Source organism: Herpailurus yagouaroundi, unplaced genomic scaffold (genome assembly GCF_014898765.1).
Source record: "Herpailurus yagouaroundi ecotype Mexico unplaced genomic scaffold, PumYag 201, whole genome shotgun sequence".
In the NCBI taxonomy this organism is placed as follows: domain Eukaryota; kingdom Metazoa; phylum Chordata; class Mammalia; order Carnivora; family Felidae; genus Herpailurus; species Herpailurus yagouaroundi.
In genome coordinates this window covers 2,613,051-2,639,726 of record NW_024412432.1, presented here as the reverse complement: position 1 = coordinate 2,639,726, position 26,676 = coordinate 2,613,051, and the positions used below count along the sequence as shown (strand labels likewise).

The 26,676-nt window shown below is 46.3% G+C and overlaps 1 protein-coding gene across 6 annotated transcripts in view; it reads left to right on the top strand.

Moving 5' to 3' along the window:
• Positions 1-26,676, top strand: part of AOPEP (aminopeptidase O (putative)) — a 245,583-nt gene that overhangs the window by 179,053 nt on the left and 39,854 nt on the right. For 5 of the 6 annotated variants that reach the window (XM_040450243.1, XM_040450241.1, XM_040450246.1 and 2 more), the window contains exons 6-7: positions 9,061-9,250; positions 13,507-13,613. In XM_040450243.1, coding sequence (XP_040306177.1) covers positions 9,061-9,250; positions 13,507-13,613 — 297 coding nt within the window. Of the gene's footprint in view, positions 1-9,060; positions 9,251-13,506; positions 13,614-19,787; positions 21,360-26,676 lie in introns of those variants that run through there. The other variant, XM_040450248.1, reaches the window with a different exon arrangement.

The following is a 26,676-nucleotide window of genomic DNA, read 5'->3' as shown; positions in this document are numbered from 1 at the left end:
CCAAATCTTTCAAATTTTCAGTATAATTAGAAAATCTGGATCTCAAGGTGAAATATTCCCACTTAGAATATTCCCACTTAGCAATACAGCCACAATCAGTGGCTCTCCGAGTGTGATCCCTGGACGAGCAACATCAGCACCACCTGGGAACTCATAGAAATGTAGAATCTCAGACCCCAACCAGGCCTGTGAGTCAGACTCTGGAGGTGGGGGCCCGATGATCTATTCTAACGAGCCCTCCAGGTAGGGTTGCCAGGTTTAGCAGATAATGCACGGGGCATGACATACCCTAAAAAATTATTCATTGTTTATCTGAAATCCACATTTAACTGGGTGTCTTGTATTTATCTAGCAACCCTACCTCTGGATGATTCTGAAACACACTGATGTTGATCAAGCAAAACACATACATAAGCCAGGCTGCCTGTGTTTGAGTCAGATTTGACATCTGCTATGGGATCTTGGACCAGCGATGTAACTTCTTTGTGGCTTGGTTTATTTGTGTGTAAAATGGGGGATAGTAATATCTCCCTCATGGGATTGTTAGAATTGAACGGGTTAGTGAATGTAAAGTATTTAGAACCATGCCTGGGTGAGAGTAAGCAAGGTCTTCAGAGTTTACCATCATCATTATTTTGTTTTTCCTCTCATTTTTCTCCACTACCGCCACCACCATTGGACCAACCAGCAGGGAGTACTTGAACTCAGCTTCCTTTAATTCTGTCTTCCTGGATCTACCTTTGATTTAGTTAGAGCTCTGAGTCTGTTACCTCATACCCTAAGGTATCTCTGGTGCTTGTTCCTACAAAGAGTACCCTAGTGCTTTGGAAGCTAGCTGACAGTGTGGCTGTCTGGCAGGAGGACCCTGTGCCTTCTGCACAGATCTGCTTCCAGGAGTCATTCTATCAGTTTGCAGCACCCTGCTGTGTTCAGGCCTACCGCTGTCCAGACCCACCTTTTTGCCCCCTGTATGCTTTCATCAGCCCCCTGCACAGCACTTAAACATATTCCTAAGTACATCTTGAGGTTTCAGATTCCCAGAGTGCCTCTCAGTGGTGGAAGCAACTGATGACCCCCCCTCCACCCCAGTTAAATTTCTAAGTACTCTTGGGGAAATTCCCGCAATTTCTTTCTCTAGACAAGGAACATGGGAGGACGTGGTTTGTGGATCCAAAGAGTGCTCACACCATATTTCAAGGGAAACCCATAACCATGTGGTTCTTACTGAGGGTGGTGCAAACTGCCTGAACATATTCCTTCATCGAAGCAGCTTTCCAGGCTTCCACCTGGCCACGAATGACAGACCTGTACACTCAGCAAAAACCGACTGGATGAGATATTATGGTGCTGAGTTGCGCCATTTTGTTGCTAATATGAGAATGAAGCAAAATGCATTGTTTTATTAAATAAAATTTCCCCTGTATCACAGGGAAAGCTAATTTTATTAGCTCTTTTTATGGGAACAAACATCATCACCCTGGTTGGGGAGGACGGGAGCAGGGGGTGAAGGAGTGGAATCACATTTTGTCATCCGTGTGCTTTAGTGGAGGCTGCCAACATGTTTTAATTGGTAATTACTTACTAGGAGAGTTCTCCAGATCCTGCAGAACACAGCTCTTGGTTCATAAGTAATTTAGTGATTTCAAAAGACATGCTCAGCTACAATAAATATTGTTCATGTAGTTTTGGTATGGGTAGGTCCCCGGTGTCCAAAACATCAGTGTTCAGTAACTTCAAAAAAACCTGTTTCTTGGGGCGCCTGGGTGGCTTAGTTGCTTAAGTGTTCAACTCTTGGTTTTGGCTCTGGCCGTGATCTCACAATCGCACGGTCTGAGCCCACGTGGGGCTCTGCACTGATAGCAGGGGGTCTGCTTGGGATCTTCTCTGTCCTTCTCTCTCTGCCCCACCCAAGCTCATGTGCTCTCTCCCTGTCTCTCTCAAAATAAATAAATAAACTTAAAAAAAAAAAAAACAAAAAACCTCTTTCTTTGTTTTCGTCGGTGAAAATCCAAAGACTCCTTAGGTAGACATTGCACATTAGGATTCAGAAGGAAAGGAGTCCAAATCTGGTTGGATAATTCAAATACTAGTTCTACCTATGATTCTTAAGCTTCACTTGTGGCTTTATTTAGCTTTTTAGATCAGCATAACCACGAGATACCAACCGCCACCGCCTTCCTCAGGCAGGGTAGCCCCAGTTAGATGTAGCCAACTCCTGATAGCTCATTGCTAGCACTGTCTCCACTTTTCGTTCAGGGCTGAGGTCTAGACAGCATTCCCAATGGACTGATTGCCCAGCGGTGCAGGAGTACGGTGTCTATTGCTCTGCTTTTGACAGCTAAGCACTCTGCCAAAGACAATCTCTGTTTTCTCAAGTCGGAAGTGGTCTTTGTGTTTGCTAGAACGAGAGGTGGTCTCTGCGTTTTGTTGCTGCCATGCTATGATTTTTCTCATTAGCAAGAGGCCAAGGCCAGCACTAAACAAAGTTGTGAAGGGGGCAAAAATGTTTTGGTGTCCCCAGCGCCAACCCTTTTTCCCTCCTTGTGCCTCACTTGGAACCCCATCTCTCCTCCCAGCTGTCATCTGTGCTCAGCTATTGAGCCTTTCTCTGTCTTCCATGAGCCCCATACTGAACCCTGGTAGGATGCACACCTCAGTGTGCAATGAAACCATGAGCTTCTTCACCTAAGGTTACTGCTTTAAACCAGAGAGGAGAAAGATTGTAGCCCCTGTCCATAGGTTTATTTGCTTTGACCTGGGGTTTGAAAAAATTGCTGCCTGTTTCCCCCTATTGTTTTCTACTTCCATCTTGTAGTTACCTGTTTCCCTATATTATTATCACCCTCTAATCTACTTCCTTCGTCTTGTTATTTGCTTCCCATCTTGTTGTCTATTTCCTCCTTCCTTTTGTAATCTGCTTTTCTCATTTGATCTGTTTCCCCCTCTCCTTGACTCCTTCCCCCTCTCCTTGTCTATTTCTCTGTCTCCTTGTGTGCTCCTCCCATCTTTTTGTCTACTCCCCTTATCTTTTTATCCATTTCCCCCATCTCTGCATCCCTCATTGTATTATGTTCTTGGCTCCTGTAAACCTTTGAGCTTGCGACCTGCTTTAAACCATCTCTTCTTGAAAAAAATTTCAGAGGATTGTTTCAGGCAGTGAAGCTACTCTGTGTGATGCTATAATGGTGGTCACATGTCATACATTTGTCCAAACCCATAGAAAATGCCCCACACCAACAGTGAAACTAATGTAAACTGTAGACTGTGAAAATGATGCATCAAGGTAGATTCATCAATTACAATAACAAATGCACCATTTTGGTGGGGGATGTTGATAGTAGGGGAGGTTATACATTTGTGGGCAGAGGGGTATATAGAACTCTCTGTTCCCTGCTGCTCTGTTTTGCAGAACCTAAGTTTTGAACCTAAGACAGCTCTAAAAAATAAAGTCTATTTAGGAAAAGGAACATCAGGAGTTAGCAAAAATGGGTGGGAGATAGAAGGCAGGGAGAGTCTGGCGTGTTCCTGGCCTCCTAGGGACGGGCCTGAGCACCTTTGCACCTGCTTGTCTAAGCATCCCCTTGTGGTGGTCCATGAGGGACTCCTGGCATAGGACAGGGTAGAAAGAATGAGGTGCTACATTCAGGAATTTAGGCCCTTTGAAGGCATCAGAAGTGGAGTGGTAATGTTTTCCTCGCTTTGCCCCCTGTCCCTTCCATCCTCACCTGCTTTCCCACAAGGAAGAGGCTGAAGGTCTACCGATCAAAAGTCTGGTAACCCTGGCCGGTTCTGGCTGTGACATACATTTAGGGAACAGAGGTCCCAGGGCATGGCTGGTGGCTTCCCTTGGGTGGACTCTGAAGATGGGGCTCAATCAAGGACATTATTGCACCACTGGGCTTGAGCTAGCACAGAGGGATGGGAGCCCAGAAGTTGCAGATCTAAACCAAATGACCCTGGGCAGAGTTGGGCAGAGTAAGGCTTCAGGGTCAAGACTGTATGAATAGAAATATTCCATTACTTGCTTGCTATGTGACCTTCAGCTAGTCACTTTACCTTTTTCTACCTCACTTTTAGAATCTGTAAAATGGGGATAATAATAAAATCTATCTCCTGAGGTCATGAGATAGATCAGATGAGATGATATGTATATATCATATAGTGCCCAGCACATAGCAAGCACTCAAGCAATATGAATCTTTAGAAGGAAGATTTGCTTTTGGTAGAAGCCTCTGGAATGTGGCCTGGGGATTCTCTTAGTCACTCTCTGCTGTAGTTATGTTGGTAGTTTCAGCCAAAATCCATTTAGGTAGGGGTGCCTGGGTGGCTCAGTTGGTTGAGCGTCTGACTCTTGGTTTTGGCTCATTTCATGATCTCACAGTTCATAAGTTCGAGCCCCATATCAGGCTCTGCGCTGACAGCAGAGTCTGCTTAGGATTCTTTCTCTCTCCCTCTCCCTCTCTCTCTCAAAATAAATAAATAAAACCTTAAAAACCTGAATTCATTTAGGAAAATGAGTAGATGTTTTGCCACCTGTTTGCTATTCAGAATTTTTAAAGGAAAACTTATGCTAATGTTAGCCTTTTCTCCCAAACCTAGATCTCAGTGTTGATCAGATGTAGTAGGTTTTCTTCAAGGTTTTAGAGCTGGTTTCTACCTCAAGCTCCTGAAAGTGCCATATCCCTGAAAGAACATTCCCTCATCTCCTACAGCTCCAGTGTAAAGACTACCTTGTGTGACCACAGTGGGATGCCAGATGGGGCAAATGAAGCATAACTAGTTCCTACTGAGCAGTCTCGGAGCCAGATGGGAGCAGGGGCTCTCCAGGTCACCTGGGCCACCCCTTTGCCTTTGGGACCACAGATGCCTCCCCTACATCAGACTGCATGCCAGAGATAGGGACTACAGGATTTCATTGCAGAGAAGAGGGGCTCCAGATTGAGCATTTTTGTTTGTAAACACATGGGTTGAAGTGCTTGACATGTATCATGCTAACCTTAAGGATGAAAGAGAAAACACATTCTGAATCTTAGGGAGTGGTAACTAAGATTTGGTCTCCCTTGCAGATTGCCCCAGGCTACTACGAATTTACTTTTAGCTGTCCAAATTAAATTAGCAAGTAATTAAGTCATGCAAGCAAAAGCTGCTTTCACATGATTATGAGACCCTTAAAACTATCCAGGTTGACTTTGCAGGGAAAAGAGCCTCTTTCCTGGTTTCTTCCTTCCTCCCCATAATGGGACATTGGAGTCCACGTATTGTTGAGATTGTGAAAAACTGAACCGCTAAGAAGTTCAAGCTCGAAGAGTGTAAATCTGTTTCCTGGATGCCCCTCCCAAGGATCTGTAGAAAAAGTGAATCTGCTCCTCCTCCCCCCACCCCCCAACCCCGGGGGAATTGGGATCAGCTCCAGTATGATGGGAGGGGTGGCCTTAACCAAAAGCCATTTCCTGTCCCGGTCCCACCCGCAGCCTGCTCTGACCCGCTGGGCGGCAACGGGGAGCTGGAGCCCCTAAGTGCTGTACCTCTCCCTGGGCAGCAAGATGGGCCACGCTGGTCACGTCTCCCTGGACAAAGCTGAAATAAATCACACACCAGCCCCTGCTTAAGATCTGATGAAATTCTCCATTTCCGTTCCAAATTGAATTCCTCCCGAAGGATTGGAGCAGCTCTTGAGAGTAATGAAGGCACTCCTTCCTCCTCTGCTAGAAGCATGTTTTACATTAACAGACACAGCCTTCTAATCTGGATGGAGAGGTAGCTTTTAGGAACAGTCCTGGGAAGCTGTTTTCAGGCCAGAAATGATATTTTTAATCTCGAGGGGCAAGGCAGCAGACATCCACCACCACGTGGCCTCTGTGGGGAGCAGCCCCGCTGGTGGTCTCCTGGGAAAGAATGGGAACACGTGTTCTGCTGTCGCTCTGTGCCTCCCCCCTCCTCTGCCCCCTGTCCTCCTCCGACCACTTGTAGCAAGGAAGAATTTATGATACAACCCAGGAGGCTTCTGCTTTTTGAGAGTTGGAAGTATTACTTTTCTGCCCATCTCTTATTTGGGAAAAGTGATAAACTCTGTGAATTTAAAAAGAAAACAGTTTTTAGGATGAAGATATCATTGAAGTGATTATCTTCATCCTTTGCAGTGATGAATCGACAATTTGGCATATTGTAGAGGCAGCTGACACAGGCCCTTTTAGGGGGAAACAAGACAACCTGTTTTCAAATGGGCCTTGTCAGAGAGAAGACGGATGACCCACTGGCTGATTAGGACCATGAATAAGGTTCTGAGAATGCGGGAATGTGTGAGGAGCCCAGGGGTGAAACTTATAAATCAAGGTTAAGGTAGAAGTAGAAAATTCTAAACATCCATCCTGTTTTGAAGGTGGGCAGGAAGTAGATTATCTGCCGGTAAAGGAGTATTTAATATTACTCCTTAAAGTGAGTTTAAGAGCATTATACTTTTCCTCACTCACTGTTGAAAAAAAAACAACAGGGTAAAAATCGTACGTAACATGAGCAATTCTGACATTTAGGGTCGAGAGGAGGAAATTCTCCTTAAAAGTAAATTCTATTGGTCCTTTTGTGTCAGAATTTTGTTAATAACCCTTGAGAAAGATTATCAAAACCTTACTCCATTTTTAATCCATGTTTTTAATTTAGTTTTAAGAAAGAAGCCATTTTCTTCATAGGGAAATACCACCCCAGAGTCGCCCACAGGTAAAAAGCCAAGCTCCAGAGTGCAGACTCCACTGCAGGAGGATTTGGGGTCTGGTTCTCAACTGGAAAATTGCTTTTCAGGGAGAAGGTCATGTTTTCCACTGATAATAGGGTCACTGATATCAAATGAAACACCCTTCCTTCCGACCCAGGAGGATGTTTAAGCTTTGATCTTTCTCCGAAGACAGTAGGAAATCCATATATTCCTGGCTAGGAAGAAGGGCCTGGGGATGGGAAGTGGGAACGTAGGATTCCAGCCACGCCGGTCCCGTCCTGAGCCCGGCCAAGACGCACGGAGGCCAGGCCGGGTGGAGTCTCCAGAGCACTGGCAGGTGGGGAGGGAGGTCTGGCGGAGACAACAAAGGCCGTTGGAGGGAAAAGATTAAAGGGCAGGAAAGCGCACAGCCACCCCTCACCCCCCACGCAGCTGCTTTTGTGCATTCCTTCAGGCTCTCTAGACTTTGATATTTGCATAAATGGGCCTTGGCTGGACTTCCACGTTGGGACAGAACAGCGAGCCATCACCGAGGACGGGGCAGGCGTTTTCTTTGTGGACAGTCTGGCCGTGACTTCACAGTCATCAGCTTGTGTAACCTTCGTGGGCTGAGTGGACGGGTCAGTCGTCCAGTCTCTGTAACTACGTGCGCACCGTCTGTGTCTCTGGCCAGCAGAGCCTTCCGATGCAGACTCCTCTTTGAGCCTGTTTACAAGGCCTGCAGTTACTTCTGTTTTGTTTTAGCCAAAAGGGCCAAGCGCTGCCAGCAGTATGTCTGGAATGTTATTTACTTGGTACATTTCTGTGGCTTTCCTTTGTAGCGCTGCGCATGCCAGAGCGAGCGGTCATTTACTCGAAAATGCCAGGTTTCACAGTTTGTCTTCTCTATGGGGTGACTTTCTCAGTAAGAAGGTTAGCTCCTGTGCCTGTCAGTTCCTTCCTCCCTTGCTTCCATCGGCCCTCCTGTCCTCCCTTCTTCCCTGCCTTCCTTTTTTGTTTTCTGACTTTGCCCTCTGAACTACTGCTGGTGGCTGCTGCATTGCCCCCCTCCCCCACCCGCCGCATCCTAAATGCCCCGACCACACGTTTTAATTCCTGGGGTTTCTGGTGGACTCTGCTGAGGGCCTGGCAGACACTTCATTTGTGTGCTTGCCCTGTTATTATTTCACATGAAAGCTGTCTATTTTGGCACACGTGGCTCCTACGATTTCAGTGGAGCTCTCCGAGCTGAATGGGCGATGTTGTGCAAGGGAAATACAGGTGGGGTTTTCTCTACTGGTGGCCGTGGGGGCGGAGGACAAATCTGCGAGCAGTCCCGGCTTGTGCAGAGCCGGCGTGGTAGCAAACAAATGGCTTTTGAAGGAGGGAACCCGTGTGTACAGTTTCTTAATTTGGGAGGTTTCCCAACTGTTCTTGTTCAAATGAAGGAGGAGGGATTTTTTTTTTTTAAGGCAAATTCTTCATTAATAAAAGTGTAAACAACTCCTGGATAAATGAAAAATGTGGACGGTGGAAGCAGAGGAGGTTTTCTATCTGCCTCTTCTTTTTTTCAGCCTCCCTTCCTCCCATTTGTCTATGCAATCTAATCATGGTATTTGGGGTTTTAAAACAAGGTATGGAAAATGAGATTAGATAAATCTCCCCAGCTGGGGCCAGCCCTGGGGCCATTTGCACACCTGGGTGTGTTGGCTCCCCCCACCCTCTGCCTAATTTTGTTATGTCATGTGAATGTATAAGCAGCTATAGATAGGAGATGATACCTTTGAAAATCTTTGCCTTACAGAGACTGGGCCTTCATCTGAGTCTCTCAGAAACCTCACCCATCCACGGCACCTGTTAGTGTGTTAACTCCATAACCAGCCCCAGTCCGAAATGGAAAATTTTTGGTTCCATTCTTCTCGGCCTTTCCTGTCCTTCTGCATGACTTCTCAATTTGCGTGTAAGCTGCTCGGATTTTTGGCTGAAGGGGCTTCTTTGATCACTCTCTTGACAGCATGGGCTTCACAGTCTCACACCTGCTCTTCTTTTACAGTCCAGATTTCAGAGTAAATGCTTCCATTGCCTTGTAATTTCTTCGGCATAAAACTTTGGTGCAGGTTACTCATTACAGGTAATAGCCGTTGGGTGACGGAGACGACTGCTTGGCACAAACGGCCACCTGAACCGCTGCCAGAAACGTAAACTGCCACTTTATTTGTTTCTGAAAGCATCTAAGCTGCAAGCCTATCCGTCATGATCTGGCATGCACATGATAATAACAGGCTCGCCAGGCTGAGAAAGCCGCCCCATGGGGCAACCACGAAGGCAGGCTCTAACAAGACTCCGTGTGTTTTCTCCCCCATTATCCACAGCCCACACATCATCTTCCTCTCTCAGAGCGTCTTGACGGGAAACAGCCATCTCTGTGGGACCCGTCTCTGCCATGAAATCGCTCACGCCTGGTTTGGGCTAGCCATCGGGGCCCGGGACTGGACGGAGGAGTGGCTGAGCGAAGGGTTCGCCACTCACTTGGAAGATGTGTTCTGGGCCAAAGCACAGCAGGTAGGTTTACAGTGACCCTAAGCATTTCCCCACCCAGAGTCAGATTCTCTTCACAGGCATCTGTTCATTCAACAGATATGTAGAGGGCTTATTGTGCACCAGGACTGCGCTGCTTGCTGGGGAGAGAGCTGTGTAAACAGAGAAAAGTCCCTGAGCCCTGGGGGTTCTCAATGCAGGGATAGGAGAGAGAATGGGGAAACAGACAAGCACATCTGTAACACGTCAGGTGGTGAGGACTGGAAGGCAGATGAAGCCGGAGAGCGTGGTGGGAAGCTGAGTTTTAGAAGGCACTAGAGGGCTCTCTGATAGTGGACATTTGAGCAAAGACTAGGAGCTCAGGTCAGGCTGTGGCATACCCAGGCACTCCCTTGTGGTTATGGTTGTGGTGATGTTGACTGTGTATGGTTTTGGTTCTTTACTAATAAGATAAAAATTTAAATCGGGAGTTGTCATCTCAGATGTCTGCTGGCAACTAATGAAGACTGAAACGCGGCTGGTGTAATAGGTTAGGGAGGGGTGAGGACTCAGGCCAACTGGGAGCTGCGCATCAGTGAGGGCCAATTGTCATCGTGTGGACGGGAGGGCTCGGGGGAGCCTGGACTCGTAGTTGTTTATTTATTTTTTTTTTTAATTTTTTTTTTCAACGTTTATTTATTTTTGGGACAGAGAGAGACAGAGCATGAACTGGTGAGGGGCAGAGAGAGAGGGAGACACAGAATCGGAAACAGGCTCCAGGCTCTGAGCCATCAGCCCAGAGCCCGACGCGGGGCTCCAACTCACGGACCGTGAGATCGTGACCTGGTTGAAGTCAGACGCTTAACCGACTGCGCCACCCAGGCGCCCCTCGTAGTTGTTTAAAGGAAGTTCTCAATCTGGATTTTTATGTGAAATTTAGTAATTTAAAGAATACTATGCCAAGCAAACATACCCAGAGGTATGGGCAACACTTTCCCAGTTTACAACCTCTGCTTTAAATAATTGGATGCCAGTGCTAATGAGGATATGGCAGCTAAACTGGTTCCTGCTTATGTTTTAGCTCCGAATATTTGATCACTTCTCTTCCCTGCCATCCCCACCCCTTACACGCTTACTGGACTAGTTAACATTTTCTGAAATCTTCAAGTTTGTGCATACCTGTGTGGTTTTGTTCGAGTTCCTTCTGCCTGTTGAAATCCTGTTTATTTTTCACTAACCAGCTCAAGATCACCTACTCTGAATAGCCCAGACTGATCAGTCCACTCCCAATTCAATACTTACTCTTCTAGAAGCTTTGAACTCCCCCCAGTATTTGGTACCTGCCTCTTTTCCCTCACTTTTTTCTTTTTCCCTCAAACCTCACAACTAGACTGTGACCTCTTCCCGAATGGAGCTACATCTTACTCGCCCTCCCACCCTCTCTGCCCCTTGGCCTGCAGCATGCACCCTGTGTCCCCTGCCACACAGTGAAGAGCAGCCACGTGGCAGGTTTGGGAAAGGTGGCTGGGTTTGGAGTCAGACCAGGTGTGGAATCCCACCTCTGCTGTTCACCAGCTCTGTAAGTGTGCGTAATTTATGTAGCCTCCCTGAGCCTCAGTTTCCTCATTTGGAAAATGGGTATAAGAATAAACATTTGCACTGTGAATGGGAAAATTATGAATGACACATGGAGCTTGTGCAAGAAATACCAGTTCTCCTTTTCTGCTCTCTTTCTCTTTGTATTTTCCACCATCTGACGCACAGTAGACATTTAGCAAGGGTTAAATAGGCTAATATCAATGAGCCTCTATCAACATCCCTTTTCTCAGGTGCTTCTGTCCTGAGACAATCAGATTTGTGCTATTCGTGATAAGTGTGAAATTTATTTCAGGCATGTAATGATGATCTCTCTGTTCATCATCTCCATCCCCACGAAGCACTCCTCCTTTGGCTTTGCCCCTGCCCATAGTTCCAGGGGATCACGCCTGAGTCTCATTGCATAGGTCCTGCCTCTTACGGCCCTGAATATGTCCATCTCCACTAGCAGAGACATGAAGCCAGTCTGGCCTCATCTCACAGCTGCATACCTTCTGTGTGTCCATCTGTGTTAGACCTGTAGAGATAATAAGATGGGTATGACACAACCCTGCTCTGAAAGAGGTCATAGTTGAACTGTGAAGATAAGAAAAGCACACAGTAGACAATAAGTTAGAAGAGAGAGGTAAACACCGAATATTGTATGGCTTCAAAGGTGGGAGAGGTCAGGTCTGAGCTGATCCAGAAAGTCTTCTTGGAGGAGGTGACTTCTGACATGGGCCTCAAAGGGAAAGCTGGAGTTGAGGTTTCTTTATCCCTCCTTTCCCCTTAACCTGGCACAGGAGACAACCCACCTCATCATCCTTTACTCTCTGGGCAATAACTCTTCTATATGTGAAAACACTTTGGTCTGAAATAAAGTGGCCATTCCGGATTTTAGCACAAAGTTTGGAAACATTTCCAGAGCACGTGGATCACTGTAGCTCCTTCCTTGAAGGGAGGTCTGAGTGTGTGCAGCAGACCTCCCAAGCATGAGAGGAGGGCTCTTTGGGGCAGGGAAGGGTGCATCGGCTCACAGGACTCTCCTGGCCAGCAGTGGATGTCACCAGGGAAGAGGTCATGAGGCACACTGGCCACTTGGCTGCCCAGATGACTGTGCTGTGCAGCACTGAACATTAGCAAGCAGGGCAAAGTGGGGAGGGGGAAGTCACTGAATGAGGAGATAGAAAGTGGCATTCCATAGGGAGAAGTGAATTGAGTTAGCTGCAAGATTGTATCATATAACTTGTCATCAACCCTGATAAAAATCTAAACTCCTTCACAGGTGTCTTAGCTCAGGCTGCCATAACACAATGCCACAGACTGGGAGGCTTAAACAACACTTGTTTTCTCATAGTTCTGGAGGCTAAAAATCCAAGGTCAATGTGCTGATAGGCTTGAGTTTTGGGGAGACCTTTCTCTCCTAGCTTGGTGATGGTCACCTCTCACTATGTCCTTCCATGGCCTCTCCTCTGCACATATGGAGAGAGAGCTCTGGCATGTCTTCCTCTACTTGTAAGGACCCCATTCCTGTTGGACCAGGGCCCATCCTAATAACCTCATTAACCTTAATTACCTACTTAAAGGTCCCATCTCCAAACCGAGTCACATTGGGGGTTAGGGCTTCAACATACGAATTTTCCATAGCAACAGAGCACACAGAACCTATTGATCATCTGGCCTCTGCTGGCTACTTGGCACCTCTGTCCCTCCCCAATAATAGCGTGCTCCCAGCCTGACCATATCCTTCACCATTCTGTAAACACATCACACTCTTTCTAGGCCCCATGAACCTTGCACATGCTTTCCCTCTGCCTGAAATTCCTCCTCCCCTGGCTGACTCCTCCTGTCCCTGGGGATCAGCACAGGCCCCAGCACCTCCTCAGGAAAGCCTTCTGACTCACCTGGCTGGCCAGAGGGCATCTAGATTCTTCCTTAACCTCTACCATGACTGCACTCTAATGGCTGGTGTTCTTATCAGTCTTCCTGGAGTACAGGCTGTGTCCGTAATGTACCCAGGGCCTGGCAGAGACTCAGTAAATATCTGTTGAATGAACCATTAAGGCTCTTTAGTTTCCAGAAATGCCTGTTGATACTGACATTTCCCTCCCTGGTGGATGTTCTGCTGCCCTCCCTTACAGAGACTTTAGCCGCAGGGCCTCATGAGCCCAGTGACAGCCGCCCGATTCTCACTAGCAGGGCAGGGAGTGATGGTGCTCCCCTCCCCCAGACTCAGTCCAGGCAGTACACTCTTTCTGGTTATATGCAGACAGAATCATCTGGGCTGCATTAGCAGGCTCCACTGTAAACAGCCCTTAACAAAACTGAGGGCTGGGAGAAGTAGGAGGTAAATGGAGGGGACCTGCCCCACCCTGTGCAGAAAGACAAAGCAGGAAAGGTCTGGATGGAATCAGAGTGGAAATGGCCCCCTAGGGAAGCCTGCTCTCTTGGGGCCAGGGTTGTGTGAAGGGTGGGTCTAGGACCAGGGGGCGCCTTTCAAACAGCCAGGCCCAGCTCTGTCACCAGCAGAAGAGTGAGCAGCTGGCTCTTTGAGGACCTGTCAGACCCCCTCTGCCCTCTGACTTTTCTGGTGGGGCACAAGGCCCAGTGGAGAGACCATCACCCTGAAACTGAGCAAGCTGCTGCTTTGGGCGGCTGTGACCCACACAAGGACAACAATGACCGTGTTTTGTGCACATGTGTTTGTGTGTCTGTGGCCCAAGCAGCTGGACCCCCACGAGGCCCAGGAGCAGCAGGAGCTGAAGGCTTGTCTACGCTGGTGTCGTCTCCAGGATGAGGTGCGGAACTCCCCGGAGGAGATGCAGGTGTTGAGGTAAAGCGCCAGGTGATCTCTTTACCTTCTCATCCTCTGCCTGCCACCGCCTTCCTTCTCTCCTTCCAGCCACCTCCTGGCCATCTGTGAAATCTGCTGCGTTTCCTTTTTAAATCAAATTGGGTTAGGTCACCACCACCCTCCCCATCCCAGGGATGTGATTGTTGTGTTTTGCGTCTTTCAGGGCTTTGCCTTCTGACATTTTCCTGGTGTCTCTGGCCAGGAAAAAACTAACACAAGGCCGTTTCCAGGACCAAATTCTTCATTTGACGTTCTAAGAGTCACTTTATGTGGTGGCTGAGGACTCAGACAAGGTTGGGGTCTGATGACCTGACAAAATAATAAGTAAATAAATAAATAAATAAATAATAAAAGCCAAAAAAAAAAAAACCTTTAGGAAAAACTTGATTCCTAAGTGTTTAGTAATAACAGATGTTTGTGTCAATGGGGCCTTTTGTTTCCCGTCTTCCCAGCAGGAGGCCGCTCCGGTGCCTGGGGAAGATTCTACTCCTAGCTCCTGAGTTTTGTTTTCAGAGTGTGACTTGTAGCACTTACTTGTAGGATTACTTCTTGCGCTTTTTCCGTTTTTGCCCCTCTCTGCTTTGCTCATTTCCTTCACTTCTCTAAATAGTTGTTATTCTGAAACCCGAAGACTAGGCCCTAGGAACGCCACGATTGCTATGACAACAGAAGCTTTCATCCTGCTAGAGCCAAGCATGTGGAATCCTCAGTCTGACAGGTGGGAAGGCAGCCATCCAGCAATAGCCCCTCATTTTTGATGACGACCCTGAAGGCCAGTCCGCCTCCCCAGCAGGGCCGGCCTGAAATGGTTCAGTTGTTGTTGTTTTTAAATGAACACCCCCACTCCACAGTGAGTGTCCACTGAGGCTAAGTCTGAGGGAAATGCATGGGGCCCAGCCCGACCCCAGGGAGGCTGGCTGGTGCTTTTGAGCAGCACTGCAGCCTGGGCGTGGCCACTCTTCCCACAGACAAGTCCCCCCAGCTCGCACGCAAACCTCTGCGGTCCGCTGACTCATCCATTGTTTAGGAGAGCCAGAGCCAGAGCCAAAGCCAGAGCCAGGAGCCCCGTGTCCCCTACCCAACACCACTGTTTGTACACCTCTGCACTCAGCCAGTGGGACGGCTATACCTCCCGTGGGACTGATATGGACAGCGTCCCTGATCTCATGGAGCTTCGACTTAGCGGGACTCTGTCATATTCACAGCTAGTTATGCTGAGAAGTGGCACGAAGGGAAGGTGTCTCTGAGGACCACGAAGGCTTGAAGTAGGAAAGGGCCTGACATGCTAGTGCCGGAGGGATGGTGGGGCCAGATGGGCAGAGAGAGGCAGGCAGGAGTCAGGTCAGCAAGCCTTACTCCAAGTGCCTGCAGCAGGGAAGGGTCATGATCTGTCTTGTGTTTTCAGTGCTGCTCTGGCAGTTGGGGGGGGGGGGGGGGTACAGGGAGCAGAGGGATGGCAAGGAGAAGGGTTAGAACCCGAAGTTATCCATGCAGGAGATCCTGGGGGTGGGGGGCAGATGCAAGGAATAGACCCATTTGAGACAGGTTTGGGTGGTGGAGCTGCCAGATCTTTGGTCATTGAATGTGGAGAAGAGGGAGATGGGAGTGTCCAGAATGATTCCAGGCTTTTGACTTGAGCAGCTGGGTAGACGGTGAGGCCATTTGGTGAGAGAGCCGAGATACCGGAAGGAAAAATAAAAATCCCAGTTTTGTAGGTGTTAAGTTTGGGATGCCAAATAGATACTCAATATTGATAACTCAGTGGGGTCTACAAGTCAGCAGCTCACTGGAGAGATTGGAACATTCAGACTATAAATACTTAAAACTGAGCACATTGAAATCACCAGGGAGAGAGGACGGCAAGGGAAGAGGTTGGAGGAAGGTGGGGAGCCAGCAGAGGAACTCTGGAAATCAGTGTGGAAGGGGGGTGGGGCATCGTAATGAACGTGAGTTGATGAAATGTGCTCCCAATTTATACACAGGCCAACCGCACACAGAGAAGTCATCACACACATGAGGAGAGCCTTATCTCTGCACTCCATGGGGCTGTGATCAACCCAGCCTCTGAGGGCCAAGAGCTTTTCCTGTGTGTATAGAGCCAGGAGAAGAAATACACTATATTTAGACCCTTGTGCTGGAAAGCTTATTATGGCATTTGTTTTTGTCTTAGTATTCAGAAATCGTGTTTGCCTAAATTTAGGCAAACCATGAAATGGCTGCATTTGAAAGATTTGTTGCACATCAGTATAGAAACCAGGGCTATCAGATGCGCTTACGGTGGAGATGAGATGTTTCTGAACCTGCCCCAAGTTACATAGTCTAGGTTTAGTTTACTCCCATCCTGTGGAATTCTCCCTTAAATGGGAATGGAGAGCCTAGAAATAACCGAAAGTGAAAAAGAAAAAAAGAATCAGAGTTATGAGAATTTGTTCTCAGGTTTTATTTTGGTTTAATATGCAAAGAAATCGCTTAAGACAAGACCATAATCAAAGACGCTATCTTTCTCCTCCCTCTCTTTCAAGATACCCCATGGTCTTGAAATGATGGACCAACAACAATTTAGAAGTTTGGTTTGTGTCTTGCTATGTTCCTCATTCCTCGGTGTTGACAGACAAAATGGAAACTTTTCTTACTCATCTTTGCAGTAGCTTTCAACATGGTTGACCACTCCCTCCTTCTAAAACCACTTTCTGCACTTGGCTTCTGTGTGTCACACTCTCCCTGATTTCCTTCTACTCCGATGCCAGCCCTTCCCCACCCCTCCTGCTGGCTATTCAACATCTTCACTTAGATGACTCATAGCTCAGAAAGAGAGATTAAGGTGTCCAACATCATACTGCTGATAAAGAGCAGAGCAGAGATTGAAACCTAGGGATGGAAACGACCCTCTTTTCCCTAGTCTCTCTCTGCTTTCAAGGAACTCGGTATAGCATTTAGTTGCATTTAAAAAAAAAGACAAAAAACAAAAAACAAACCCTGAAGGTATCTTGAACCATGGAAGGATACGAAGGTTAGGGTTAAAAAAATTATCATTAGGGGCGCCTAGGTGGCTGAATTGGTTAAGCATCTGACTGTTGATTTCGGCTCAGGTCATGATCTCACTGTTGGTGAGTTTGAGCCCCGTGTTGGACTCTGCACTGACAGCGTGGAGCCTGCTTGCGATTCTCTCCCTCCCTCCCTCTCTCTCTGCCCTTCCCCTGCGTTCTCTCTCTCTTTTTCAAAATAAATTAAAAAAACTTAAAAGAAAAAAGTATCCTTGGGCCAAGCATCTTTGTCTTTTACACATGAGTGCATGTGTCTGATTATTTCAGTAGCTATAAGAAAAAAAAAACCCTCAACATTGTGTTGATTATAGATATTGGAGTATTAACAAAGTGAGAAGAGAAAAACTAAAATTGTATTTGGCTCTGACGTGCTAATGTTATAACTGTTTCCCAATTGTGTCTTCCATACACCCGGTGTTGAACATGGCTCTCATCGGATATGTCCTGGATTGACTTGGTTGTAAGATTTCATTTGGTTACAACAGTTCCTGTGTTTTCCTTCTCAGCGTTCCTTGGCTGGGGAGCCTGTAATGTGGCGGCAGGCTCTTGCGGCATGACGATTTGCTCATAGTTTCAAAATGCTAGGGGTCACATTACTCACTCCATGTCTTTTCTCATTTGTTAATTATTAAAGATGCTTTTCCCATAGATGAGAGCCCGGCGACTCTCCCCAGACTCCCCCCCCCCCGCCCCCCCCCCCCCCGCCTCACCTGTCCACTGACCCTGGACAGAACTGTACGAGGCAAAGCTGATCTTACTGCTGTCCTACTCTGCCTGGCCGCCACCACTCTGCTCTCCTGTTGTTTCCACCCCCGCCCCACCCTTGACTGTGCAGCAGTCGTGACTCTTGCCAGGGAAGATGCAGAGGGCCTTCTGTAAGACTCCCATGCCTTTGGTCCCTGGGGCGCTGCTGGATTCTGGCATTCTCTCTCTAAAGAGCTTTACCCTGTGAGTGTTAGTACACTCTGACAGGTCTGCGGGACGGAAGAGCTACAGTGGCAGGGTCAGGAGAAATCTCTGTTGGTTTTTATTGTTTGTGATTTATTATCACTTCCCCTCTTTTCTGGATTCATTGTTAAAGTCAAGCTCATGCTGAGAAAAACGTGAAAATATATCATGTTGAGAAGGCGCTGACAGGCCCAGAGTCTGATGTGGCTCTTTCTCTTAGCTGCTGCCTCCACAGACGATATAATTCTAGAGAAACACCAATATCTTTTCCTACTTTCCTCATAAATGTCTCATTCCCTGGTCGAAAAGACATCCCATAATAATGGGGGGAACCCCACGTATGCAGCTCCACAGCCAAGACAAAGTGTGCGTGCCGTGCCGTTGGTTCTGTGGGTTTGCGTGACACCTGAACACTGGATGTTCCATTTAAAACAGTAAGACTTTGGGGGCACCTGGGTGGCTCAGTGGGTTAAGCGTCCAACTTTGGCTCAGGTCATGATCAAATGGTTCTCGCGGCTCTCACAGTGAGTTCGACCCCTGCCATCGGGCTCTGTGCTGACAGGTCAGAGCCTGGAGCCTGCTTCAGATTCTGTCTCCCTCTCTCTCTGCTCCTCCCTGCTTGCTCTCTGTCTTCTCTCTCTCTCTCTCTCTCTCTCACTCAAAAATAAGTAAACGTTAAAAAAAATAATAGAACAGTAAGACTTTTGAAATCAGTCTATGTGTACACCTCTGGTATGCATGAAGCTTTTGCCTTTAAAGTTTTTATCAAAATTTTTATTTCTGATCCTTGAAGAACACAGCAGTCTTTTCCCACCCACATGTGGGAACTCAGCCACTCGTAGCCACACAAAGCTGCCTCATGGGAAAGCTCCCGTCCTTCCAGAGTCCCTTGTTGCCGTCACGCACCCACCTCCAGCCCAGAGGCTCAGCCTCCGCCGCTCCTCCATCCTGGGGCCAAGACTCCCAGCGTGCCCACCTCAGTCTCCACCAGCCCCACAGCCTGGGAACAAATCTGTTCACTCTTTCCTGGGCAGCTCCCTTCCCCATGGTCTTCAGTGTTTATTCCAGACCTTTCCTGCTCTCTCTTCTCTTGCCTCCTGTTCCCCAGGGAAAACTGAAGCCATCAGCCATGTTCTCCCTTCAATTCTATAAATGCATCAACATCCATTTCTCCCTGACCTCTCAGATGCCTGAAGGCAACCTGTCAGTCTTTTTTTTTTTTTTTTCAACGTTTATTTATTTTTGGGACAGAGAGAGACAGAGCATGAACGGGGGAGGGGCAGAGAGAGGGAGACACAGAATCGGAAACAGGCTCCAGGCTCTGAGTCATCAGCCCAGAGCCCGACGTGGGGCTCGAACTCACGGACCGCGAGATCGTGACCTGGCTGAAGTCGGACGCTTAACCGACTGCGCCACCCAGGCGCCCCAACCTGTCAGTCTTAATACAGTTACAGACAAATTTCTAGTTCCAGAGGTAGAAGTGGAAATGCATGTGCATCGACGCAAGTCTAGAACTTGCATATACCTAGGTGAGCTTTAAACCTTCTGCCCATAAGGAAGAAGGGAAGTGGGGGGGGATCCATATATGAAGGGAGAATGAAGTTGCCATCACTTTGGGCCATGGGCTGGGGTCATGAGTCTAGGGAAACTTTTTTCCTAAGGCCATTTTGCCCTTAAGATCACCAGATTCTGTAAATGTATTCCGGTCTTTATATTATTGGAACTCCTCTGCTTTGTTTGATACTATTGATAACTCTTGCCTTCTGGGGATCTCAGTCGCCTGGCTTACCTCTTCTGGCTCTTCTTCAGAGTTCTTGTTTCCTCGGAGGCTCCACTCTTAGAGTAGTCTCATCCCTCTGGAGTAGTCTCATCTACACCCCCTGCCTTAGGTGGGATTCCCCACAAGCAGACCCTGAGACAAGATTCATGGGGAAGAGATTTATTAGGAAGTATTCCCAGGAGGGGAAGTAGAAGTGAGGAGAAGGAAAGGAGGCCAAGCCAGGATCAAGTCAAGTCACATAGGATTGCTGTGGAGGCAGTGCGGGTCAGTCTCAGAGTTGTCCCCACCAGGGTGTGGCTCAGCGTGTGTACATCCCTTTGCCTATCCTCATTGCTTGGACATTTGTACATCCCGAGGTACTTCTGTCTCTTGTGTTTACAGGTAGAAGAACCTCAGGCAACCAGAGAGCCACATCTGACAGAGTCATGGAGAGCAGGACAAGAGCTAATGTGCACACAGATAATAAAAAGGCCCCACAGAATGTGAGTGGGGCATGGGCACTGCTGACTATACCTCCTCTCTGTGCTGGAGGCTCACACATCCCCAGGCCAGCCCCATTCTCTCTTAAAGATCACATGTGACTGCTTAGCTGCCCACTTGACATCCTCTTTTCCTGCTGGCCCTACAGCCGTCTCACACTGGTAACCCTGTCCCATGGGCCCCATCTGCTCACCTCCTATGGTGGTGAGCCCATCAGTGGTGGCTCAGGTTCTCACGTTCATCCCAGGTTGAAAATGGGGGTCTTCCAATTCTCCCTCCTCTCTCCTCCTTGCCCTGGGAGGGTTTAAGTCATCACTATGAACTTCTCTCACAAGTGTTCTCAGTTGGGCCCTTCTCCACTCCTAATACTGCTGTCTCCCTGGTTAGAACTTAACTCACTGGCACCAATCCAACAGCTCCCGAATTGTCTCTAGTCATCAAGTCCACCTTCCTCACTGCCACCGTGGAGCTTTCCCTGAAACACCTTCTAATTCCGCCACCTCCTTACTTAAAACTCTCCAAAAGCTTCCCTTCACCTCCTGGAAAAACTTCCAAGTTCCTTAATACAGCAGGCACAGCCCTGCACGCCACCACTCCTACCTGTTTTTTACAGTCCCTTCTCTTGCCATTTTTTGCTTCACCCCAGCCCCCTCACTGAGGTCATATAGAACCCTACAGTATTAGTTTGCCAGAGCTGCCATAACAAAATATCACAGACTGGTATGTGGAAATTTATTTCTTATGCTTCTGGAGGCTAGAAGTCCAAGATCAAAGTGTTAGCAGGTGTGGCTTCTTCTGCAACCTCTCCTCTCTGAGCCCACACATGGTCTTTCCTTTGTGTGCCTGCATTCCTGGTGTCTCTCTGTGTGTCCTAATCTCCTCTCCTTGTAAAGGGTACCAACCAAATGCCTCATTTTAACTTAACTAGCCCTTTAAAGGCCCTGTGTCTAAATCTAGTTGCATTCTGAAGTAGGGCGGGTTAGGGCTTCAACATAAAAATTTTGGAGAAATGTAATGCAGCCCATAACATCTACTGTCTGCCTGTTCTTTCTTAACCTCCTTGCCTTGTTTTCATGTGGTCTCTATTAGAATGTCCTCCCCTTATTGCATGACCCCAAATCATCATGATTCAACACAGGTATCACCACATTCCAAAAGTCTCAGGCTCTCTCCTGACAATATAAGCATGTGACCCTCATCTGTACCCCCTAAATGCTCTGGTTGTATCTCCATCCCTCATCTTACTACATTATTTGATAATTAAATTCAGAATGAGCCATGTTATATTGCCAATTATCGACCCTTTTTAACCTACAAACACATTAGTTTCATATGGTCCAACCTAATGCAACTTTCTTCTGAGTCATGAGCCTTGTGAATCCAGGGACTTCTTCACCTCTGTATACCACAGGGTTTGGCACTAAATGGATACTCAATAAATGTTGAAGAAATGAATGTCCTAGACAACAATGATCTCTGTCCCTGAGGTTCTTTCTATATTATTTGCAGCATTGAAATATTGGTCAGAAGACAGTAGATAGAAAAACCCTAGGCTGTATCCTCAGAGTTCTAAGGACTGGGAGATTACTGTTGGCAGGTTTAGCTAGAAAGGGTGGCTGGGAAGATGTGAGGTTTGAACTGGGATGGAAAGAAAGGCTAACATTGAGACTGGGAAAGAGCTGGAAGGAAGGGAACTCAAGGAGCAAAGCATGGCAGGCATAAACAGTGAATTAATTGTGGAAATGGACATTAAAGTGAGAATGAGCTTCCTGGAAAGGATAGCCATCAGGAACCCCATGAGACTGAAGGGGGCCAGGGAAGGACAGGCTAAGTAATGGAGTTCCTTAGATGCCAGATTCAAAAGTTTGCACGTGACCATCCAGGCATTGGGGAGCTATTTTCAGTTCCAAGAATGACATAATGAAAATGAGAGTTCTGGGAAGATTACCCAGCCTGTGAGATCACACATGATCAGAGAGACAGAGACTAGAAGCCATTTCAGGAACCCACACCTGAATTTAGAAGAGCTTAGGATCCTCTTCCTGGTTGGCCTAGGGCTCTAAGTGGCTCATTTGGGGCTATTCAAAACTGGTTGGAGAGTCCATACAACTTCAGAGAAGGCTTCTAATAATAGGATGTAAAGCTTTCTCTGATTGCAGATAAGGATTGGATTGACCCACTAAAGGAAGTGGTTGAATATGTGGGCTTTGTGAAGTTTGTTATGACTTTAACAGAGTGAAAGGCAATAGTCCCAGCTCCTTATTGGCCAAAGCCTGGTCTGTCCTGCCTCATTTTAGAGAAACAACAGCTGCGAATGAAGGTCTGGACCCTCTCCAGAGCTTGTCAGTCTTCAGGTCTCAACCCCGGAGAGTAGTCTAGGGTTTAGGAAGCCAGAGTGCCTGGATTTGTGTCCTGTTCTGACTCTTCCACTTGCTGAGTGACCTTGATAGAGGTACACAGCATAATAAGCTTTGGTCTCCTCACTCTAACATGGGGATGATAACACAATGGTTTCTACTTTATAGATGAGTAAGAGGGATAATGTGATGAATATGTACAAATCACTTAGAACACATATATTGGGTTGAGTCACAGAGAATTGCCGTTTTGGTAGATCTAAAATGGCTCAGTAGTGTCAGTTTCCAATGATTCAACCTACAGTAAACACTCAACACATGTTAGGTACTGTCATCTAGACCCTCTGACACTTGGTCAATATTTACCCAACGAGCGACGGAGGGCACAAGGACACAGCCCTCGCAGCCAGCCCCACTCTCTCTCCTGGTTTGTTCTGGTTTCTGTCTCTTCTCTCACTGCTGCTGTCCTCCTCTGGCGAACACAAAGGCACTCTTCTCCTGTCTCTTTAGCAACTGGAGCCTGGAAACACTACTTTTCCTCTTGATTAACTTGGAATTGGCAAGAATGTTCAAAAAGTTAATTTATAAACTTAAATTTTTTTCATTATTTATTTTTGAGAGAAAGAGACAGAGCGGGGGAGGGGCAGAATCTGAGAATCTGAAGCAGGCTCCAGGCTCTGAGCTGTCAGTGCAGAGCCCAACATGGGGCCTGAACTCGCAAACCACGAGATCACGACCTGAGCTGAAGTCGGATGCTTAACCGACTGAGCCACCCAGGCACCCCGAAAAGTTAATTGTATTAAGAAGTTAAGAGGATTTTTTTTTTAATTTTTTTTAATGTTTATTTATTTTTGAGAGAGTCAGAGACAGAATGCGAGTGGGTTGGGGCAGAGAGAGAGGGAGGCACAGAATCTGAAGCAGGCTCCAGGCTCCGAGCTGTCAGCACAGAGCCTGACGCGGGGCTCCAACTCACGAACTGTGAGCTCATGATCTGAGCCAAAGTCGGACACTCAACTGACTGAGCCACCCAGGTGCCCCAAGAAGTTAAGAGGATGTTTAAAGAGGGGGTGGGGGAGCAAGAATGCCTGGTTACCAATGAAAAAGATGGGATTAAAAACAAAAACAAACCCCCCCAAAAAGTTTGAACATTAAACAAAGATGCTTAAACTAATAGCTTGTGGCAAGAATTACCTCGGCAATGCTTCTAAGACAAATGGAATCTTCATACCTTCCTGGAACCTACTTTTGGTCTCATCTGTACATCAGGGCCACACTGGTGTCCCCTCTGGTGCTGCTCGCTCGGTACAGTTCCCCTGGCATTCTGTGCAGAATCTGACCACAGCCCTGAGGAGAAAACAATTCTGGCCTCTATGGCTTCAAGCGTTCTTACCTGAGTTCTGACCGCTGGCACTGGCCTGTGCACTTCCTGGGATCTCTACATACATACGTTGGAACTCCTACCCTCCACTCCATCCCTCAAGCCCGGGACCCCCTTCACCCCATTTTTTCTGTCTTGTTCTCTTTTTTTGAGCTGCACACACTAGCAAGCTAGCTGTAGAGATGGTTTCTACCCTTTCGTGACAGGATGGTGCTGTACCTGTGCCAGCATTTTCTGAAAAACCTTAAGGCTCTCAGCTAGCCAGAAACAGACTCTGCCCTTTCCTGTCTCAAAGGCCAGCTCCCTCCCCCTGAGCTGCCCACTCAGTTCCTGTTTCCTGTTGGAGGGACACCCTCAGTTCACACTTCTTTTACCCGGCAAAGATGATAGACATGTCCTGAATATTTGAACTCAAATAGCACTCCCTGTTCATTTTTCTGAACCATTCCCTGGTTACTCATCACTCAGGTATTTCTAAGGGAGGGATAGAATTCTCCTTGATAGGCCCCTAATTACATATTTACTGTACATCGTGTTTCATTTTTACAATTACATTTAGTAGGGTTTTTTAAATATAGAAAAACTTAAGAAATAAAGTAGTTCATAATCACTGCTTAGTTAACCATGGTGTGGGGGTGGGTTTGTTTTGTTTTGTTTTTGTAATAAAAGTACTAAGAGGAAAACCCAGACAGTTTAGAAAGGTGTTAATTCCATCCCCACCATTGCAGTCTTCATTCACCCTAAGATAATCTCTGCTAGCATTTTCTTGTGAATCCTTCCAAAAATAAATTTTGTAAGTATACACGCATACTTCTGTATTGCTCCCCCGTGTGCGACTGATTCATTATAACACTATTTGCCTGTGAAATATTTTCCTAAAACATAATACTAGTCCTGTATAATAATAATTCATGTATATAAACCAATCTATAATAATTCACTCTTATTTTGCCTCTGAGGATATCTCACACACTCAGCCAATCCTAGCATGATGTACACTACATTCATGGCTAGTGAGTGTTAGTTGCCCGCTCAGAAAAACTCTCATCCTCCCTGTACACTTCCCCCCAACACCATCATTTAGTTTGTTTTTTGGCCAATAGTTTTGACCAAGAATGGCTGGCAAACAATACAGGTATTTGACTGGACTGCTGCAAGGACACATAAAAAGAATCTTCTACGTGTTAAGTTTTATAAGGGCTTCTTCCTCTTTCAAGTCAGTGGTGGAGGAGATAAAGAATAAAAAAGAGGGATTATATTTGTGTTCAAGATTGCACTGGAGGTTCTAGCCAAGGCAGTTAGGTAAAAAAGTGAAATAGAAGGCATCCAGATTGGAAGGGAAGAAATAAAACTATCTCTTTTTGCAGGCAAAATTATTTTATATATAGGAAATCCTAAGGAATTTTCTCTCCAAAAAACTGGCAGAACTAATAAACAAATTCAATAAGGTTGTGGGATACAAGATCAATGTACACAAGTCCATTGTGTTTCTATACACTAGCTATAAATGATCTGAAAATGAAATTAAGAAAACATTCATTTGCAATAACATCAAAAATAATGAAACAGTAATAAATTTAACAAAAGAAGTGCAATACAGTGGAAACTACAAAACATTGTTGAAGGAAACTGAAGAATGAAGTAAATGGAAAAACATCTTGTCTTCATGAATTGGAAGACTTAAGATTGTTAAAATGGCAATGCTCAGTGTCAAAATTCCAGCTGCCTTTTTTTTTTTTTTTTTTTTTTTTTTTTTTTTTCAGAAATGGACAAGCTGATCCTAAAGTTCATACGGAAATTCAAGGGACCCAGAATAACAAAAATGATCTTGATAAAGATTGAGGACTCATACTTCTCAATTTCAGTACTTACCACAAAGCTACAGTAATCAACACAGTGTGATACTGGCATAAGGACAGACATATAGACCAATGGAATAAAATTGAGAGTCTGGAAACAAACTGTTCTTTCTGTTTATGATCAGCTGGTTTTTGACAAGGGTGCCAAGACCATTCAATGGGAGAAAGAATAGTCTTTTCAACAGATGCCATGGGGTAACTGGATAGCCACATGCACAAAATGAAGTTAGACCCTCTGCTTCATACCACATACAAAAATTAACTCAACATGGATCAAACCCCTAAATGTAAGAGCTAAAAACATAGGTATAGATCTTCATGGCCTTGGATTAAGCAACTGTTTCTTAAACTAAAGAACAAGTGACCAAAGGGGAAAAAAATCAATAAATTGGACTTCATAAAAATTAAAAACTTTTGTGTTTCAAAGGACTCCATCAAGAAACTCAAAAGACAACCCACAGAATGGGAGAAAATATTTGTGAATCATATATGAGGGACTAGTATTCAGGATATATAAAGAACTCCTATAACTCTTATAACTCAAAAGACAACTCAAAAATGGGCAAAAGGGGGCACCTGGGTGGCTCAGTCAGTTGAGCATCTGACTCTTGATTTTGCCTCAGGTCATGATCCCAGGGTCATGGGATCAAGCCCTGTGTCAGGCTCCATGCTGAGTGTGGAGTCTGCTTGGGATTCTCCCTCTCTTTCCTTCTGCCCCTCTCCCCCATTCATGTGCTCGCTCGCTCTCTCTCTCTCAAGTGATTTTTTTAATGGGCAAAGGATTTAAATAGACATTTCTCCAAAGACGATATACAAATGGCTAATAAGCACATAAAAAAATGTGACATTATTAGCCATCAGGGAAGTGCAAATCAAAACTTCAGTGAGGTGTCACTTCATACCTACTAGGACAGCTATCCTGAAAAGTCAGATAGGAACAAGTGCCACAGAGGATTTGGAGAAATTAGAACCCTTGTACACTGTTGGTGGGATTGTGAATTGGTGCAGCTCCTTTAGAAAGCAGTCTAGTAGATCCTCAGAATGTAGCACATAGGGTTCTCATACAACCCTGCAACTCTACTCCTAAGTATTTACCCAAGAAAAGTGAAAACATAAGTCCAGCCAAAAATGTATACACAAATGTTCATAGAAACATTGTCCTTAATAGCAAAAGTAGGAACAACCCTAATGTCCAT